Below are 19,889 nucleotides of genomic sequence, written 5' to 3' on the forward strand. Positions count from 1 at the left end.
TTTTTTTTTTTTCATTTTTCTGAAGCTGGAAACAGGGAGAGACAGTCAGACAGACTCCCGCATGCGCCCGACCGGGATCCACCCGGCACGCCCACCATGGGGCGATGCTCTGCCCACCAGGGGGCGATGCTCTGCCCATCCTGGGCGTCGCCATATCGCGACCAGAGCCACTCCAGCGCCTGAGGCAGAGGCCACAGAGCCATCCCCAGCGCCCGGGCCATCCCTGCTCCAATGGAGCCTCGGCTGCGGGAGGGGAAGAGAGAGACAGAGAGGAAGGCGCGGCGGAGGGGTGGAGAAGCAAATGGACGCTTCTCCTATGTGCCCTGGCCGGGAATCGAACCCTGGTCCTCCGCACGCTAGGCCGACGCTCTACCGCTGAGCCAACCGGCCAGGGCCCTTTGCATTTGTTTTTGATTTTTGTTTTAAATTAGGAGTGCCATTTCATTGTATAGTTTCATGAATTTCAAAAATAGCATGTACCTGCCCTTTTCATAGTAAATTCTGTAAGTAGTGTGTCTTCATTATAGGTATTACAACTGTGCTAAACGTAATCATTTTCTGCCTGGAAGCAAGTATTTTTTTGTAAACCTAGGTAACAGTAAAATAATGGAAGCTGTTACATTAATACCACACAAAACCATTTTATAAATGGGAGCTGTCGTTATCTCTGGTCAGGGTAGGACAGCTAGCATATTTTTAGTATGCAGCTCGAACTGATTTAACATTTAAAAACATTTACAGGCAGTTCCTTCAGGAAATGCTGCTGCTCCTGTCTCAAAGAAGGAGCCTCTGTTAACTCCTGTTCCTCTTAAACGTGCTGAAAGTGCTGGTAAGTCTGCTGTCAGGCGGGAACACAGGGATGTGGAGCAGTGGCTAAGGGCTGTCAAAAATGGAGGCCCAGGAAGGAGCAAATGGAAGCTGGTTTGAAGGTATTTATGCTAGCGAGTTCAAGTGGGAAAGATTGGAGTTCGCAGCAGTGAAAGTGACAAGCGTTCAGTTTGAGGATGGAAGAGATGCCCGAGTCTGGTGTGGGGGAAGGGTAGGCCTCTGGGGCAGGCTAGGGGGCCCTTGTGTCCCGTGGCAGCAGTCCGTGATGGGAACGTGCGATGATGCCCGCAGGAGAGCCTGTGCCAGCAGCGTTGTGTGCGCATGACAGGGAGGAGAGCAGGCCAATAGATTTTGAAGATGGCGACTTTGATGAGCCCATGGAAGCCGAGCCGGTGGACATGGAGGCTGTGGACCAGGAGACTGAGCCAGCAGCAGAGGTGGTGAAACAGGAGGCAGAGCTTGGGGAAGAGACCACATCCTGCTTGTAAGAGCATTTTATGACTTTTCTGGCAAGTTGTATTATGATTACTCTGTTGGATTTTGAATGCTTTTTAATTTTTTTTTTGAAAATGTGACTTTTGTAGAGGAGGTTTTCTCCCAGAGGTCTCTTGTTGGGACATCGATCAGGAAGACGACAGCAGTTTCTTGGCGCAGGAAGTTCAAGTGGATTCCAATCACCTGCCACTGGTCAAAGGGCCGGATGAGGAGCAAGTGTTCCAGTTTTACTGGCTGGACGCTTACGAAGATCCGTACAGCCAGCCAGGTAACCGTGCTGTGCGGCTTTACTGCGGACTAGCACCCTGCCCTGTAATGCTGTAGTGATTGTAGTTGGCACAGGCTCTGCGCTCACCCACGTGCATGGTAGGGGCAGCTGTGAGGCGCCCGGGGCCCCTGCTGGAGAGGAGCTGTGTGCTGTGAATAATCCTCAAAGATGCTTTCTCCGGAAACCAGTTATATGTGATTTTGGAATGTGTGCTTGTAGTTTACCTTTGATGTATCGGAAGTTAGAATTATGCATTTAAAAATGGAATCAGTCATTAATTTGTTCATTTATTCAGCAAATTGGTCACAGTATTGTGTGCCGGGCACTGAGCTGGGAGGAGCAAGCTGGACGAGTTCTCTGTCCTAGTGGAACTTACATTCTAGTGGGGGGTAGTGGGCAATAAGTAAGGTAGGTTGATGAGTGGTGGCTGGTGGGGTTGGCCTGGGAAGGCCTGTCTGCGGAGGCTACCCTTGGGCTGAGATTCGAGGCCTGTGCAGATCTGAAGAAAGGGCATTTCAGCCTGACGGACCGGTAACCACGGAGGCCTGGAGAGAGAAAGGAGGTGGCTTGTGTGGCTGTAGCACAGTACTCAGGTGACAAGCCTGGTAGACCGTGAAGTTGGAGATGAAGGCCAAGGCCAGATAATGAAGGACCTTGAAAGCCACATTGAGTTTACATCTTATTTTAAGAGCCATGGGGAGGCGGTGGAAGATTTTAGGTATAGGCAGGGTGAGTGGGGTGGCGGTCTCATGATTGGGCGTGCATTTTAACAGGAACCCTCCAGTGTGCGCGTGTGTGTGCTGGGGCTGGAGCAGGGTAGTGCGGAAGTATCCAGTGTGTGTGTGTGTGTGTGCTGGGGCTGGAGCAGGGTAGTGCGGAAGTATCCAGTGTGTGCGTGTGTGTGCTGGGGCTGGAGCAGGGTAGTGCGGAAGTATCCAGTGTGTGTGTGTGTGTGTGCTGGGGCTGGAGCAGGGTAGTGCGGAAGTATCCAGTGTGTGTGTGTGTGTGTGTGTGCTGGGGCTGGAGCAGGGTAGTGCGGAAGTATCCAGTGTGTGTGCGTGTGTGTGCTGGGGCTGGAGCAGGGTAGTGCGGAAGTATCCAGTGTGTGTGTGTGTGTGTGTGTGCTGGGGCTGGAGCAGGGTAGTGCGGAAGTATCCAGTGTGTGCGTGTGTGTGCTGGGGCTGGAGCAGGGTAGTGCGGAAGTATCCAGTGTGTGTGTGTGTGTGCTGGGGCTGGAGCAGGGTAGTGCGGAAGTATCCAGTGTGTGTGTGTGTGTGCTGGGGCTGGAGCAGGGTAGTGCGGAAGTATCCAGTGTGTGTGTGTGTGTGCTGGGGCTGGAGCAGGGTAGTGCGGAAGTATCCAGTGTGTGTGTGTGTGTGCTGGGGCTGGAGCAGGGTAGTGCGGAAGTATCCAATGTGTGTGTGTGTGTGCTGGGGCTGGAGCAGGGTAGTGCGGAAGTATCCAGTGTGTGTGTGTGTGTGTGTGTGCTGGGGCTGGAGCAGGGTAGTGCGGAAGTATCCAGTGTGTGTGCGTGTGTGTGCTGGGGCTGGAGCAGGGTAGTGCGGAAGTATCCAGTGTGTGTGTGTGTGTGTGTGTGTGTGCTGGGGCTGGAGCAGGGTAGTGCGGAAGTATCCAGTGTGTGCGTGTGTGTGCTGGGGCTGGAGCAGGGTAGTGCGGAAGTATCCAGTGTGTGTGTGTGTGTGCTGGGGCTGGAGCAGGGTAGTGCGGAAGTATCCAGTGTGTGTGTGTGTGTGCTGGGGCTGGAGCAGGGTAGTGCGGAAGTATCCAGTGTGTGTGTGTGTGTGTGTGTGTGTGTGTGTGTGTGCTGGGGCTGGAGCAGGGTAGTGTGGAAGTATCCAGTGTGTGTGTGTGTGTGTGTGTGTGTGTGTGTGCTGGGGCTGGAGCAGGGTAGTGTGGAAGTATCCAGTGTGTGTGTGTGTGTGTGTGTGTGTGTGTGTTGGGGTTGGAGCAGGGTAGTGTGGAAATATGGAAGCCCCAGAGATTCTCCAGGGCAGGCATGCTAGTTACTTGGACTAGTAGTGACTATAGAGAGAATAAATGCATTTAATTTGTATTTGGACATGAAATTGATGGATGGATTGAGGGATGACAGAAAGGAGGAATCAGGAGAGAGTCCCAGCCCTCCTCTGAAAGAACTGGTTCTGTGAATCCTGACTCAGAGCCGGAAGGCTCTCCAGTTTCCTTGTGCTCCTTTGGGCCTTTCTTCACCGCAGGGTGGGCATGACAAGGTCTGTTGGATTAACAGACAATACAGGATACACCCTTAAACAGTTACTTCTGTTCAGATCCACTTCTGCATCTGAGGGTGGATGCAAGCTGTATTTTGCAAAGTGGTTTCCTGGAAGCTCATCTGGTGAAAACCGAGGGAGGGTCTAGACAGCAGTGAAGCAAGTGAATGAGTCAGAGGAGTATTAACCATCAGACTTGGAGGCCAGATTCACCTTTAAGATACTCAGGCATTGACTTTAACTGGAAAGATTTGAATGGTCTCTCGGAGGGGAGGCAGAAGTGTTAATATGTTTCAGCTTATCAGATCCGTAGAATTAGTTTCTTAGGTAAAGTTGTGAGCAATCTTAGAAGTGGAATCTTACCTACTTTACCTAGGGCAAATCAGTTTGGTCAGACCCGCTCGCCTCTGACCGCCTCTTCAGTACTTTCCAGTGGAAGGTAGGCCGGCAGGTCTGATTACACGAGGCTGGGCAAATATTTCCCATCTATGGTTGAAACCCAGGCTGCCCATTGCACAGCTGTGGGGGACACGTTTGTCACACGCACTTCTCAGGACCTCCGGGGGACACCGTTGTCACACGCGCTTCGCGGGACCTCCGGAGCACAGCGGCGTGCGTGGTGCTCACCGGACCTGTGCACCAGGCGGGCCAGCCCCTCCCAGCGCACTGTCTGTGCTTTGCTGTCTGCTTGACGCTGGATTGGATTCCCTGTCTTGCTTAGCGGTCCCCTCAGAAGCAGAAACGCGGCAGCCAGCCTCCATCGCCCCTGTTCCTCGCTTCCTTCGTCAGGTCTTACTCATTTTCTATCCCGAGGTAGGCGGCTGTCTTATCTTGTTCCTCAAGGTTCCCACCCCTGATCCCTTCTTGCCCATGTCACACCAGCCTCCGAAACAGTCCCTCAGCTGCCATCCCCACATTGTGGCTAGAGCGATTGCTCAGAAGGGTAACTTATCATATCATTTCCTCATTAAAAAAAATCCGCAGTGGCTATTGCCTATAACGTTAAGGCCAGGTGCCTTAGCAAGGCTCCTGATGCCTGTCACGCGTGACTTGTGCCCTAGAAGTAGCTTCCTGACTACCTGCTGCTCTTTATATCATGTCCCTTTACTCATTGTGTCTGCTGGTGTGCCCTCACGTGGCCCAGCCCAGGTGTCTGTCGTCTCCGGGCTATTCCCTAACCCTCCCGTCTGGCCTAAGAGCCCTTTCTCTGTGACCCCATCAGGCCCTTTCTCATCGTAGCATTTGTCCTATTATCTTACAAAGATCTGATGCTGTGTTTTTGTTTTCCCCCGAGCCTTTTAGCTCCTGGAGGGCTGGGACCTTTTACTGCCAATATTCACATGCTGCCAGGCAGAGCTGGAATTTCTACCCGCCAGTGCTAGTCTGTGTAGTAATAATAGGTGTTGAAGGTTAAAACTGCGGCATCGAAGCACTGGCATATTTGCAAAGCAGCCACTTTATAATATGTATTGTTGAATTCCTGGTACTAACCGTAGTCACGGATAGGCCTTTTTACCACCGTGGGGAAATATTTTGCAATTGAAAGAGGTACCTGTCTGTTATTGATCTGTCTTCCAAATGCTAAGGTAAAGGACACGTCTAGTGCAGGCTAATGCCTCAGATCACCGGGGGTAGTTCCTCACTTACAGAGTAGGGAGCTGAGCTTCTAAAAATAAAGCGGTCAGCTCTTCAGTGGCCGAGTTCTGGGCTTGTCAGCCTCGGTCCACTCTGCTGTTCTGTGGTGCTGCTCAGGTTGTGTCCTCTGTGATCGATGCCAATGGGTTAAATAAGATGGCTCAGAAAAAAGTCCTTTAATCTCAGAGGGTTGAACAGTTTCATCATGATAGCAGGTAATGATCACTTAGCCTCGGTGAAATCAATGCTGCTAATAAAAACGAAGAACTCCCAAAGACCCTGTTATTGTTTCTCACTTTCTTACAGATTCTCAGTCAGTCAGTTGTCGCTGAATGCTCCGTAATTATGAAAAGAATCTTACTCTTTGCATATGGGAAGATATCTTGTCTTCATTATGAGTTTTTCAAGGTTGAATAATCCTGACTGCACCTGGTTTCAGCTAGTAACTTTGGGGGTGATGTAATCTTTGTTTACCCTGATCTTTTTGTGGCAAATGAGGCGTAAGCAGTGTCAAATGTGTTGCATGAAGTGTGATATTAGTTTGGCTGTAAAATGAGCTATTTGAATTTTTGAATCCAATATTAGGGTCTTTATTTTTCTTTGCTTGGAATTTTATTTTTTCATCTCTAACTGTTGTAAGGATGACTTTTAATTTTCTGTGCTACTGTGATTTTTTTCTTTTTAATCATTATCACAGTCCTCCTTTCCCTCTTCCCTCTCGCCCCCCCCACCTGCTTCTCCCCCTCCCCCAGATGAAAATCATACAACTCTTGTAAGAATTTTACTCATCTGCAGAAATGGAAGTTCTTAGATGATTTTATTTCTGCTAGAATGGATGACAGAAGGAAGCAATGATGAGCCATCTTGTGAAGCTGGAGTAACTGGCCTTTGCATGTGTGAGAATTTTCTTAGTGTCCCTGACGAGTGGCCTCTTGATTGCTGCTGTCTAGTTATTCATGGAGCCCGGGCCTTTGTACAGTGATCACCTGTTAAGTTGACAAACAAATATCTGCAGTCCAGGCCCTGGCTGGTTGGCTCAGTGGTAGAGCGTCGGCCTGGCATGCAGAAGTCCCGGGTTCGATTCCCGGCCAGGGCACACAGGAGAGGCGCCCATCTGCTTCTCCACCCCTCTCCCTCTCCTTCCTCTCTGTCTCTCTCTTCCCCTCCTGCAGCCGAGGCTCCATTGGAGCAAAGATGGCCCGGGCGCTGGGGATGGCTCCTTGGCCTCTGCCCCAGGCGCTGGAGTGGCTCTGGTTGCAACAGAGCGACGCCCCCGAGGGGCAGAGCATCGCCCCCTGGTGGGCAGAGCGTGGCCCCTGGTGGGCGTGCCGGGTGGATCCCGGTTGGGCGCATGCGGGAGTCTGTCTGACGGTCTCTCCCCGTTTCCAGCTTCAGAAAAATACAAAAAAAAAAAAAATATCTGCAGTCCAGCCTTCATAGCCAGTGTTCGTGAGCAGTGACCCGATGCCCAGGAAGCTTGCTTTTCTTTTGTCATGTATGTTTCAGAGGGACCTCAAGGAGTACGTGCGGAGTTGGTTATTGGAGCATTTGTTAAACTGAAAGGGAAGAGAGGAGCGTTATAAACACTGCCGAGCTAGATGCCTTAAGTGAGGTGAGGTAGAAAGGGTGAAATAGGAAATAGTAGTTGAACCCTATCATGAGACATTTTTGTTGTTATATGGAGTGAGATACAGGAGATACATTTTTTCCCAAACATAGTTTTACATGTAAAAAATGCTCGAGTAGCCTGACCTGTGGTGGCGCAGTGGATAAAGCGTCGACCTGGAAATGCTGAGGTCGCCGGTTCGAAACCCTGGGCTTGCCTGGTCAAGGCACATATGGGAGTTTATGCTTCCAGCTCCTTCCCCCTTCTCTCTCTCTGTCTCTCCTCTCTCTCTGTCTCTCCCTCTCCTCTCTAAAATGAATAAATAAATAAATAATTAAAAAAATAAAAATAAAAAATGCTCGGGTACCATGCACAGTTACCTTTGCACATGAATGTTAATTTTTTGGTAAGTACGAGTGCTAAAAAGAAATGTAGTATTCTCAGTTTTCATAATAGCTTTAAATACGAGATATGTTAGAAAATAGTTTACTTTTTTGTGTCTCTTAATCTGGGTGATCCTGGTTTGAGGGAAAATGTGTTTTATACCCAACACTGATTTAGGAAGTTTCCCTGATTCCTGACCTGGGTGTCTACTCAGGCCTGGGATGTTTTCCTAATAACTGAGGTTTGTCACGATTTACCTGGATGTCCCTTAATCTAGGAAAAATGTTTACACCAAGAATCACGCTGTCCCCTGTTTTCCTAGAGGTCACAGGTTATACCAGTGTGGGATTGTCCTGTGGCGAGTACTGAGTAAAGGAACTGGTCTTGCAGACTGGACATCAAATATAAATTCGCTGTCAAAAAGGACATCAAGAAGGCATTAATGTGTGGACACATCCACTGAGTCTTTATAGTGTCCCTTTAATGTGATGTAATTTAAATGTTTTTTTTTCTCTTATTATTTTAGGTGTGGTATTTCTGTTTGGCAAAGTTTGGATCAAATCTGCTAATACCCATGTGAGCTGCTGCGTGATGGTGAAAAACATTGAACGGACGCTCTACTTCCTTCCCCGTGAAACGGTAAATGTCAGTGATGAGCTTCTAATTGCAAGTGTGTTCCGTGTTCTGCCACTGGCCCTCTTCTTCACCAGGGCTGTGAATTACCCACAACCTTGGTGCTTTTTTTCTTGCTGCCTGCCTAGTCACCACTGATGGTTAGCAGCTCCATTAGGGGTTGGGAAAAGTAGAGACATGAAGTAAAACTCTGTTTTTCAACTTGTCAGAGTGTGAAAGAGTGTAAAAGATTCCAAGTTTTAGTATGGGATGCTGTCTTTCCCCCCACCTCTCATTTCTGTAGTAGTGGTAGTTGGCAGTGTATGGCTCTAAAATGTGGCATGCTGGCCCTGGCCGGTTGGCTCAGTGGTAGAGTATCGGCTTGGCATGTGGATGTCTCGGGTTTGATTCCCAGTCAGGGCACACAAGAGAGGCGACCATCTAATTCTCCACCCCTCATTCTTCTCCTTCTCTCTCTCTCTCTCTCTCTTTCTTCTTCTCCCACAGCCATGGCTCGATTGGTTTGAGTGCATCAGCCCTGGGTGTTGAGTATGGCTCTGTGGAGCCTCTGCCTCAGGCACTAAAAATAGCTCTGTTGCGAACATGGCCCCACATGGGCAGAGCATTGGCCCCAAATAGAGGTTGCTGGGTGGATCCTGGTCCCCTCCTCTCACTTGGAAAAGAAGGAAAAGATAAAATAAAATGTGACATGCTGTATGGCCCAGTTTTCCTGCTTTTGCTATATAGACAGCCGTACCGTTTTCTCCGTAGCCATTTCACAGGGTCAGTTCCATTCGCTCCTCTGTTTTTATTGGGACTTAATATCCACACTCCCTTCTCGAACCCAGCCCCTCCCCACCTGAGTTGAACTGTGAAGCTTCTTGGTCAGGCTTTACAACCTTCTTCCATTCTGTAGGATTGCTCACTCATCTTGATCTCTCGTTGGCGTTTATGATACCGATGGGAGGAATTGGGCATTGGGTTGAGTACCTTTTTGGGTCTGTTTGTATCTTGGAACTCAGCTGTCAGACTATTCTGTTATTAAATGTTTACATGGGTGAAGATGAAAACTGAGACCTGGGTTTCTGGTGGTTGAAAAGATTTATGTACAGATACACCCTTTCCTCCCCTCCGCTTCCCTTCGCTCTCGGTGGGAGAGCAGAAGATTGATCCGAACACAGGGGAAGAAACAGGAGTGCCGGTTACAATGAAGGATGTTTACAATGAATTTGATGAGAAAATAGCAACAAAGTATAAAATTATGAAGTTCAAGTCCAAGGTTTGTATTTGGTGATGATTTTTTCCAGCTCTATTAGTTGATTGTTCATTTCCTGATTTAGCAAATAGTTGTTGCATATCTTCTTTGTGCAAAATGCCCTCTGTGTGGCTATAATTTATTGAAATTTCATAGGTATCAGTGTAAAACCAGTATGTTAGAATTGTAAAAATTTTTTTTCTCTTTAAACTGCTCACAAAATAATGTTCATTAATTTGAATAGAAAAATTATTAACACCGAAGTAATTGCTTTCAATACTTGAAGCATATCTTGTGCTCTTATTTCCTAATGGAGAAGAAGTTGTTCTGATCTTGTTTATATTACATATTGCCAAGTTGTCTTAGAAGGTTAAGTGAGGTTCTATCTTTAAAAATTAGGGACTAGGATGCTGTTCTGATAGAATAAAACTCTTCAGTTCCTGTGATACATATTGGTCAATTGTGAGATATTGACTTTGTGAGATACTGATTTTATGAGATAGCGACACCTTTGTCCATCATTGTGGGGACTGTAACTCACTCGACATACTGGCTGTTAACAGTGATTACAATAAAGGGCAGGTTGAGTTGCTGAAGATCAGATTAAGGGTTTTAGGTATTTGAGCTTTAAATTATGGCTGATGGAGCAAGTCTCTAAAATTCTCAAAGCAATGAGGTGTAAAGGTGAAGAGTGTAGGTGCTGGGGCCATCCTTACACCGTAAGTCCTAGTTCTACTGCTTCCAGGTGTGTGTGACCTTGGGCAAGGGCTCAGTGACTTCTGGGCCTGGGTCTTGTCTTGGGAAGTGAGCCCTATGTCAAGAGTTGCTGGAGGGGTTAAGCCAACTAATTCACATTAGGTTATAAAGGACAACCCTGTACATAGCAGGTGCTCAGTAAATATGAGGTCTAATTATAGTGCTAATTATGAATTTTTCTAGCAAGATGGAATTGCTTAATATTAAAGAGTAGTAAATGATTTAATGCATTAACATTGTAAAATTTTAAACTCTTTATTCTTCTTGAAAGCAAATATTTCTTACGTTCTGTAGTGTCTTTTTAGCATTTAGCCACTGGGTGTTTCAGTGTTGATTGAAAGGGGAACCGGCTGCTTCGTTGGCTATCTTTACCTTTGTGTTCCAGAAGGGGCTGCGTTTCTAATGACTAAATGCGGGGCTATGCATTGTACATGTGGTGCTGGGCAATTTGTTTGGGAAACTTTTTGTCTTAATGACTACAATATCTGCTTACCCAGATAGTGGAAAAGAACTATGCTTTTGAAATACCTGATGTTCCAGAAAAATCTGAGTACTTGGAAGTGAGATACTCGGTAAGTCAAACAGAGGAAATGACTGGGTTTTGGTTGCGAATAGCACTCTTCTGTTTATGAATTTCAGTTGGCTTCCAGTTCGGGTGGGCGGGGCTCCCCAAGCCCACAGTTCATTCAGGTGGACTCACAGTAATGAATAATTAAAATGGATAAAAATGTAAATACATAGACTACACATTGTACTGCTTTCTCTGCTTTCAAGTATGCATCTTTAGGTAAGTAAGTAGAACTTGCACGACTTTTTCACATGGAGTGAATGCCACATGATGGAGTTAGCCATCATGAGTCTGTTGAAGTGTCCCTTCTGAGCAATGGCAAGGTGAGCGAGGAGAGTGTCAGTGGTGTTACCATAGTGCTGTTCTTTTTTTTTTTTTTTTTTTTTCTGTATTTTTCTGAAGCCGGAAATGGGGAGAGACAGTCAGACAGCTTCCCGCATGCGCCCGACCGGGATCCACCTGGCATGCCCACCAGGGGGCGATGCTCTGCCCCTCCGGGGCATCGCTCTGTTGCGATCAGAGCCACTCTAGCGCCTGGGGCAGAGGCCGAAGAGCCATCCCCAGTGCCCGGGCCATCTTTGCTCCAGTGGAGCCTCGGCTGCAGGAGGGGAAGAGAGAGACAGAGAGGAAGGAGAAGGGAGGGGTGGAGAAGCAGATGGGCGCTTCTCCTGTGTGCTCTGGCCGGGAATCGAACCCGGGACTTCTACATGCCAGGCCGACGCTCTACCACTGAGCCAACCGCCCAGGGCACATAGTGCTGTTCTTGCTTCTGTGACAGGCATGGTCACGGCTGTGGGATGTCAATTAACTGGACCGTAACCTCTTTTTACCTTTGTTCCAGTGTTTTGATCCCACAGTGTTGGAAAAGAGAAACTTTTAAGAAATGTTTCTGCCAGTGGCGATGTACCCTGGAAGCATTTTGAATGAGTCCATTCTCTTGCCTTTATTCTCCCAGTGCAGTGGTACTTATTTGGCTCTTTATCAGTAAGGCATGTAGGGCTCTGGGCAGAAATCCTCTTTTGGGGAGCTTCTTGGCCTATTTTTCTTCTAATGGGTATCATCAAGATGCATTATTTTGTCATTGTGAATTGTTTTTGTTTCCTACTGTGAATTGTTTTGGATTTCATTTGTGGCAAATTACATTTTATATATATAAAAGAAGTGTCTTCTGGTACTTGATAGAGAGGCTTTTGTTTATTTCAAATATAGACTTTGGAAAATGTGAAGTAATAGTTTTAAACAAAAAAGATTTTTTTTCTTCTTCGCCTTTTTCAGTCTGAAATGCCACAGCTTCCTCAGAATTTGAAAGGAGAATCGTTTTCTCATGTATTTGGGTCGAACACATCCAGCTTGGAACTGTTCTTGATGAACAGGAAGATCAAAGGACCATGTTGGCTCGAAGTGAAAAATCCACGTAAGGAAATTTTTACTTTCAGAATGTTAAGTAAATTGCTGATCGATGTGTTTTGTAAAAGGGAAGCTCGGGAATTGGTCTGTTTATTTCAGTGTTTCCACTTCATGTTTTATGTGTTTTCCCCTAAGCTTTTCCTTGAGTGAGTACAGGGAATATGTTTGGAATCCCTTGATCACTGGCGTGCCTGGCAGTGTAGTCAGAGGGAGGCCTCAGCCCAGGCGGCATTTGGTCGCATCCCTCATTGTGCTGCCGTCAGGGCGGACTTCCGACCTGGCTGCTGCGCCCTGCTCTTCTTCCTGGCTGACTGCTAACCTCCAAAGGAGGGGAGTGTCACTGCCCCGTGTGGATAGTGCTTGATTAGTCTCTTGCCTGATGTTTTTTGATATTTTCATCTGTTTTGTCTTTACGAATCTCTTAAAAATATTTTGTAATTTCTCCAAGGCAGTGTTTTATTTTTTTAAAAAACTTCTTTTGGGTCCTGGATTCTTCAGAAAATCAGATGGGAGCTGTAGACCAGGCAAATGAACCTACCTATGTGTACACACCCGCAAGGATTTGCATACAGTCCAGTAATGTGGCTTATTGTCAGTTAAATGTTATAAGACATTCTTACTGGAAGATGAGATTGAAGACCTCAGCTAATCACAGATGTCATAATTATAGTATTTTTTTTTCAATAAATGGCTATTGGTCTGTTGTATTTGTTCTTATTTAGAGCTCTTAAATCAGCCCATCAGCTGGTGTAAGGTTGAAGCCATGGCTCAGAAACCAGACCTGGTGAATGTCATCAAGGATGTTGGCCCTCCCCCACTCGTGGTGATGTCTTTCAGCATGAAGACAATACAGAATGCGAAGACACACGAAAATGAGGTAAGGAAACAGGGCAGATTTTGTATCTATGTCTTAGATGCAAATAATTGCCTGAACTTACAGTGTTTCTGCAAGAGAGAGTTTTTTTTTAAGGGATAGTTGTTCTTTCTGAAGGGAAAAGAATACTAATTCACTACCAAATTCTTTTAAAAGACTTAAATTGCTGACTAATGTTTTATTTTATTTTGGAGAACTTTAGATGGACATAGAACAATTTAATGAACTCCCACATAATTATAGTCGGCAATTAGCAAAATTTTATCACAGTCGTTTATTCCTCCCGCCTTTTTCCCCCTTCTGTAGTAGTTTAAGGCTAATCTCAGACATTTGTCATTGCATACTTGAGCTTGCATTTCTGAAAGCATGCATGCCTTCTTATGTAATACCATTATCACACCTAACAACATTAACAGTGATTCCTTGATATCTAAAATATCCGTTCTATATTCACATGACTCCTTTTCTTCAAAAATTTTAACAGTTGGTTTATTTGAATCAGGATTCCTAACAAAATTCACAGAATGTGCTTCATTTTTATGTCTTTTGACTCTCTTAAAACGGGAGCAGCTCCTCCACCCCTTAGAGGTTTTTCAGCGGCTCTGATTTATTGAAGGATAACTGTTGGTTGTCTCAGAGAGCGCCCGATTTTCCGTATTTGTTTGCTTCATTGTGGCATTGGACTTACTCCTCTATACCAGGGGTTGGCAAACTATGGCCTGCGGGCCAGATCACCCTACTTGTTTTTGTAAACAGAATTTCATGGACCACAACATTTTTATTCATTTATATCTGATCTGCCGCTGCTTTTGCACTATGGAGGCAGAGTTTGTAGCCATGACAGAGACCATATGGTCTGCAAGGCTTAAAATATTTACCATCTGGCTCTTTACCGAAAAAGCGTGCAGCCCTGCTAGTTAGCGATAAAGGACTGATTGGGTTCAGGTTTCATGGGTTTTTTTGTCCAAAAATACTTTGAATGTGGTGCATTTTGTATCAGATCAGCAGGCATACGCACTGTTTGTGGGGCTGATTGATTAGTTGGTTCACGTTTTTATTTAACGAAGGTTTTTTAACCTTGGTACTACTGATTTTTTGAGCTATGCAATTCTCTATTGCAGAGCCGTCCTCTGTGCTGTGGGGTGTTCGGCAGGATCTCAGGCCTTCACCTACTAGATGCTAGTAGCAGTCCGCCCTGCTAGTATAGCAACCTAAAGTGCCTCCAGCTCTCTCCAAATGTCCCCTGGGGGTGGGGGCGAAGCTCCCCATTGAGAAGCACTGATCCAATGGCTTCATTTGTCAGTGGTTTCTGTCTGAATGATCTCATTGGGAGTTGTAAAATGGTGGTTTTCTAATTTTGTCATCTTTTCCATGTTTATTAGACATTGTTAAATATTAGAATATTTATAAGTTAAATTTTTACAAAAGATTTTTATTTATTGCCCTGGCTAGATAGCTCTGTTGGTTAGAGCATCATCCCAAAGTGCAGAGGTTACCGGTTCCGTCCCTGGTCAGGACACACACAGGAACAGCTTGATGCCCCCCCCCCCCTGCCCTTTCCTTTTTCTCTAAAATCAATAAATTATAAAAAGATTTTATTTACTGATTTTAGACAGAGGAGAGAAAGAGAAAGGCGGGAGTGGGGGAAGGCACGGGAAGCCCGGGGCTTTGAACTGGCGACCAGCATTCCAGGTAGATTTTTATCCATTGCGTCACCACAGGCCAGGCTAAGTTAAATTTTTATAAAATTACACTTCCTCATTAACCAGTACTATTTGGTTGTGCTGCGGTAGTTTATACCGGAAATACAAGATACATATGTACTTTTTCTGTTTCTTTGCTGATTTTGTAGGAGGTTGGGGACCTACAGTCCATGCAGTGCTGACTGGCCATTTATTTATTTGTTTGTTGCTATTTTTGCTTTTGCTTTTGTGGAGGAGTGTCATGAACTCATGGGTGTTATGTTATATATATTGAGTATGTTCAGTCTTTTGCATTTGTTATTATTGTTATTTTTGATGCTGAAATTTGTCTCTCTTTGGTCATTGAGACCTTTTTTATGTTTGCTTTTAAGTCCTTTTTGACATTGCTAGGGATCCTTTTTAACAGAATTTTCGCAGTATTTTTACTCTGATTTATTTTAGTATGTTATTTGATGTTTTAGTAATAGTTAGTACAGTGGATGGCCACAGTTAGTAGTTAAGTGTCTGGGAACGGTTTAATTAGCTAAAAGAAAACACAAGTCTCCATCCCTGGCCTCCAGAGTGAGGCTCCAGTCCCACTGCCTGATAATGTGAGCTGGGCTCCGGGGGGACGGCTCCTTCAGGGCAGGAAATGTCCGAGAGAAGCCTGCAGCATCTTGTTTTACTAGAAGGCGAGGGCGATATCAAAATCTACCAAGATTTGTCAGAAGGACTCAGGAGTCACCTTGGAGAGTTTCCTGCGGGCCCAGGACGGGACAGTTTGAGCATGGATAAGAAGAACGTTAACAGACTGAAACACATGAGTTCATAATGATACCATAAACACTAACACAACAGCATTGGTCACCTGCGAAGGAAGCTCGGGTGTCAACTCCTCATTGTAGAAATGGGTAAATAAAGGGATTGAATCAAGCATTTATCTTGATTTTTTGGAACACATTCTGTACCTTAGCTAACCAAATAATTGATGAGGGTGTTTCTCTTTATGGGTTTCCAGTCAATAAATGATGAAGGAAGAGCTGACTGTTACCACTTTGCAATCCCTAACGAAATAGAGGGTCTAGGCCGTGATCCCCAGTGGCTGCTAATGTCACTAAAGCAGAGATAACCTTACATGATACGCCTGTGCCTTCTGGTAGAAGCGATCAGTAACACCTCTATAGTATTCTTGCCAAAACTTTGCACCTGATTTTGATTGACCGTTCAGATTCAAATGTGAATATACAGACAGTACAGAAACAGAGGAACAAGATAAATGACATTATTGTGATACAAGCAGCCGAATCCAAACGGTGGGGGTACTCTGCAGGACAAACAACCCAGTTTTTCCAACAAATAAATTGTAGGGAAATAATAGGTAGGGTGTTTGTACCTACAGCTTTATATATCAGCCACTTGCAAACTTTGGACCTCATTTGGTAAATGAAATTTGAGATAGTTGGGCAAACCTGAAAAAGGGAATCCTGCCTGGATATTTAATGATTTTAAATATGTTACTGTTAACTCTATTAGCTGAGATGATTGTATTACATTTTTAAAATGTCTTATTTTTTTTAAAGTGATAGTCATTGGGGTGAGATTTTATCCTTAAGGCAACAAACGTTTGGCAGTGTCTGGGGACATTTATGGTTGTCACAACTCGGGGATGGGAGTTGGCGGAGGCAGTGCTCTCGGCAGTTGGGGACGCTGCTTTAAACACCCCACCATGCACAGCACACCCCTCTCCAACAAACAGTTGTTCCGCCTAAGATGTCGAGTGTCAAGGTTGCGGAACGGTTTTAGAGATGCAGGCTGAAATAATTCTGGAGAAAAGGGTAGGTCTGGGCTTTGCTTCGGGATAATCTGGGGGGAGGCAAGGACGTGGCCAGGGCCACAGATGAGTCGATAATTGAAGCTAGATGATGGGTATGGGAGAGGTGATTTTATTTTTGATTTGTTTCAATGCTTTCCTAATAGAAAAGTTAAAATGTTTGTATGAATTAAGATCTGTATCTTTTAATAATCTTGGGGTTTTTGCTGAGAATGCAGAACACACAGTAGGTGTTCGGTAAGCGACGCTGTCCTTCTGTGCTTGCAGGTTGTGGCGGTGGCGGCCCTGGTCCATCACAGCTTCGCGGTCGATAAGGCGCCGCCGCAGCCGCCCTTCCAAACGCACTTCTGTGGTATGTATTTGTTTAGCTGATTTACTAACGTTTTTATTACCGTTTTTCTAATTTTTTTTCTCCAGCTGCTGGATCAGTAGCTTGTTGATTTTTTTTGGTGTTTTTTTTTTAGTAGCTTGTTTTTTTAAATGTTTTCAAGAGTAGTGAGTTTGACTGGATTGGTTGCCTCTTAGCTGGTTTATTTTGTTCTAAGAGAAGTCACGAGACAGTTTGGTATCTTTTGTTCTGTGCTGGCGCTTGCTCTATTGGGATGGGGTAGTTTTTTCCTGGGTCAAACTTATGCTTTAACTATTTTCTCTTTTTTGTGACAGAGACAGAGAGAGGAACAGCTAGGGACAGACAGGAAGGCAGAGAGATGAGAAGCATCAATTCTTCGTTGTGTCACCTTAGTTGTTCATTGATTGCTTTCTCATATGTGCCTTGATGGGGGGGGAGCTACAGCAGAGAGAGTGAACCCCTTGCTCAAGCCAACGACCTTGGGCTCAAGCCAGCGACCATGGGGTTATGTCTATGATCCCACACTCAAGCCAGTGACCCTGCGCTCAAGCCAGATGAACCTGTGCTCTAGCACGTGCATTTTCGAACCCGGGTCCTCAGTGTCCCAGTTCGACACTCTATCTACTGTGCCACCACCTGGTCAGGCTACTTGAACTATTTTATTTTCATGATGCCATTCTAAAAGCCCGCCATAGGAGCCTGGCGGAAGTTTTCTGTAATGAGGGAAGAGGCCACAGAATAAGTGACTGTTTAACCTATTTGGGAGGAGATAGAGTAACAGCAAATTGGTGTAGTGTTGTGCTGTATAAAAAATGCAGTGGGTGAAACAGTCCCACAGATGTGCATTCCTAGAGTCGGTCTCCAAGGAGCATTCTGGCATATGCCATCATAACAGCTTTGCCAGTTTAGTAACCACTTTTTTGCTTAAAAAACAAACAAACAAACAAGAAAGCCCCCAAAGAACCAGGCTAATGCAATTTCTCCATTATGCTTCCTAGATTTTTTCCTGCCAAGAAACTCACGAACGAGGGTAGCATCTCCTGTGTGGTCTCTTGGGTGTTAGGAAAGTGGGACTAGGGAAACAAGCACAGAAGGGAGTAGGTAGTATTATCATTGTAAAGTTTACCCTTGTTTGCTAGTTTGAGAAATAATTGACATACCTGAGTGTGTAAGACTAAGGTATACAGCATGATGGTTTGATTTACATATATTGTAACGTGATTACCCTTTAAGAGGGGTAGAATGCATAGCACAAAAATGATGAGAGTAACCTGGAAGATGTGGAAAAGAGCAGTCGTTAGCTCATTTCAGCAGACGTGTATTTACCTCCTTTGTGTGTCACTGTGTGAATAGCTGTTGTGGATGGTGAGGAACTTAGGGTGTGGTGAGCGAAGCTTTGGGCAGCTTGGCTTTTCCAGCTTTGTGAAGTTGGACCGAGTTTCTCCATTGCATGCTGGTTGAAGCTCTGGTGGTAGGGCATTTCCTTCGTGGAAGACTGCTGACCATCCTCCAGTTTGACTTAGATGGATAGCACATGCTTTATCCAAGCACTTTTAACAATTGTAGGGACTTACGGTTCTGTGTTTGGCTTTTTGTTTTCTTTTTTAGATTTAACCTTTTAAAAATTGAGACAGCCATATTAGTTTCAGGTATACAGCATAACGATTTAATACTTGATATGTGTTGTGAAATGATTGCCACAGTAAGTCTAGTTAACGTCTGTCACCATATAGTTACACCTTTTTCTTGTGATGAGAACTTTTTTTTTTTTTTTTTGTATTTTTCTGAAACTGGAAACAGGGAGAGACAGTCAGACAGACTCCCGCATGCGCCCGACCGGGATCCACCCGGCACGCCCACCAGGGGCGATGCTCTGCCCCTCGGGCGTCGCTCTGCCGCGACCAGAGCCATTCTAGCACCTGGGGCAGAGGCCAAGGAGCCATCCCCAGCGCCCGGGCCATCTTTGCTCCAATGGAGCCTTGGCTGTGGGAGGGGAAGAGAGAGACAGAGAGGAAGGAGGGGGACGGGGGGCAGAGAAGCAAATGGGCACTTCTCCTATGTGCCCTGGCCGGGAATCGAACCCGGGTCCCCCGCACGCCAGGCCGACGCTCTACCGCTGAGCCAACCGGCCAGGGCTTGATGAGAACTTTTAAGATCTAATCTCTCAGCAACTTTCTAATACGCAGTATATAGTAATATTAACTGTAGTCGCCATGCTGCACATTAAATCCCCATGACTTACTTATTTTATAACTGGAAGTTTGTATGTTTTCAGCCCCTTTTGTCATTTCGCCGTCTCCCCCACGCCTGCCTCTGGCAGCCGCCAATCTTTCCCCTGTATCTGTGAACTCCGTTGTTTTTAGATTCCACGTATAAGTGAAATCATATGATATTTCTCCTTCTCTGTCTGACTTATTTCACTTCATGTAATGCCCTCAAGGTCCATCCATATTGTCACAGATGTCAAGATTTCTGTCTCTTTATGACTAAGATTTCATTCATCCTTTTCTTGATCCATTCATCCATCAGTGGGCACTTAGGTTGCTTCCCTGTCTTGGCTGTTGCGAATAATGCTGCCGTGAGCATAGGAGTACATGTGTCCTTTTGAGTTTCTGTTTTCTTCAGATAAATACCCAGAAGTAGAGTTGCTGAAATATAAGGCAGTTCCATTTTTAATTTTTTGAGGAACTTCCATACTGTTTTCCATTGTGGCCGCACCAATTTACATCCCCACCAACAGCACAGGATGGTTACCTTTTTCCCAGGTCCTTGCCAATGCTTGTTACTTCTTATCTTTCTGATAATAGCCGTCCTGACAGGTGTGAAGTGATATCTCATTGTGGTTCTCATCTGCATTTCTCTGCTGATTAGTGATGTCGAGCACCTTTTCATATACCTGTTGGCCATCTGTATGTCTTCTTTGAAAAAAAAACCTATCGATCCTTTGCCCAATTTTTAATCAGATTATTTGGTTTTATTTGATGTGGGGTTGTATTAGTTCTTTATATATTTTTGGATATTAACCCCTTATCAGATACATGATTCACAAATATTTCCTCCCATTCTGTAGATTGCCTATTCGTTTTGTTG

The 19,889-nt window shown here is 45.4% G+C and overlaps 1 protein-coding gene across 1 annotated transcript in view; it reads left to right on the top strand.

The window, feature by feature from the left end:
• Positions 1-19,889, top strand: part of POLA1 (DNA polymerase alpha 1, catalytic subunit) — a 340,212-nt gene that overhangs the window by 21,002 nt on the left and 299,321 nt on the right. Inside the window, exons 8-16 of the mRNA XM_066356660.1 lie at positions 742-829; positions 1,120-1,312; positions 1,413-1,591; positions 7,992-8,104; positions 9,240-9,356; positions 10,586-10,660; positions 11,932-12,070; positions 12,786-12,940; positions 16,718-16,802. Of these exons, the coding sequence (XP_066212757.1) occupies positions 742-829; positions 1,120-1,312; positions 1,413-1,591; positions 7,992-8,104; positions 9,240-9,356; positions 10,586-10,660; positions 11,932-12,070; positions 12,786-12,940; positions 16,718-16,802 (1,144 nt within the window). The remainder of the gene's footprint in view (positions 1-741; positions 830-1,119; positions 1,313-1,412; positions 1,592-7,991; positions 8,105-9,239; positions 9,357-10,585; positions 10,661-11,931; positions 12,071-12,785; positions 12,941-16,717; positions 16,803-19,889) is intronic.

This window comes from Saccopteryx leptura, chromosome X (assembly GCF_036850995.1).
Source record: "Saccopteryx leptura isolate mSacLep1 chromosome X, mSacLep1_pri_phased_curated, whole genome shotgun sequence".
NCBI classification, from domain to species: Eukaryota; Metazoa; Chordata; class Mammalia; order Chiroptera; family Emballonuridae; genus Saccopteryx; species Saccopteryx leptura.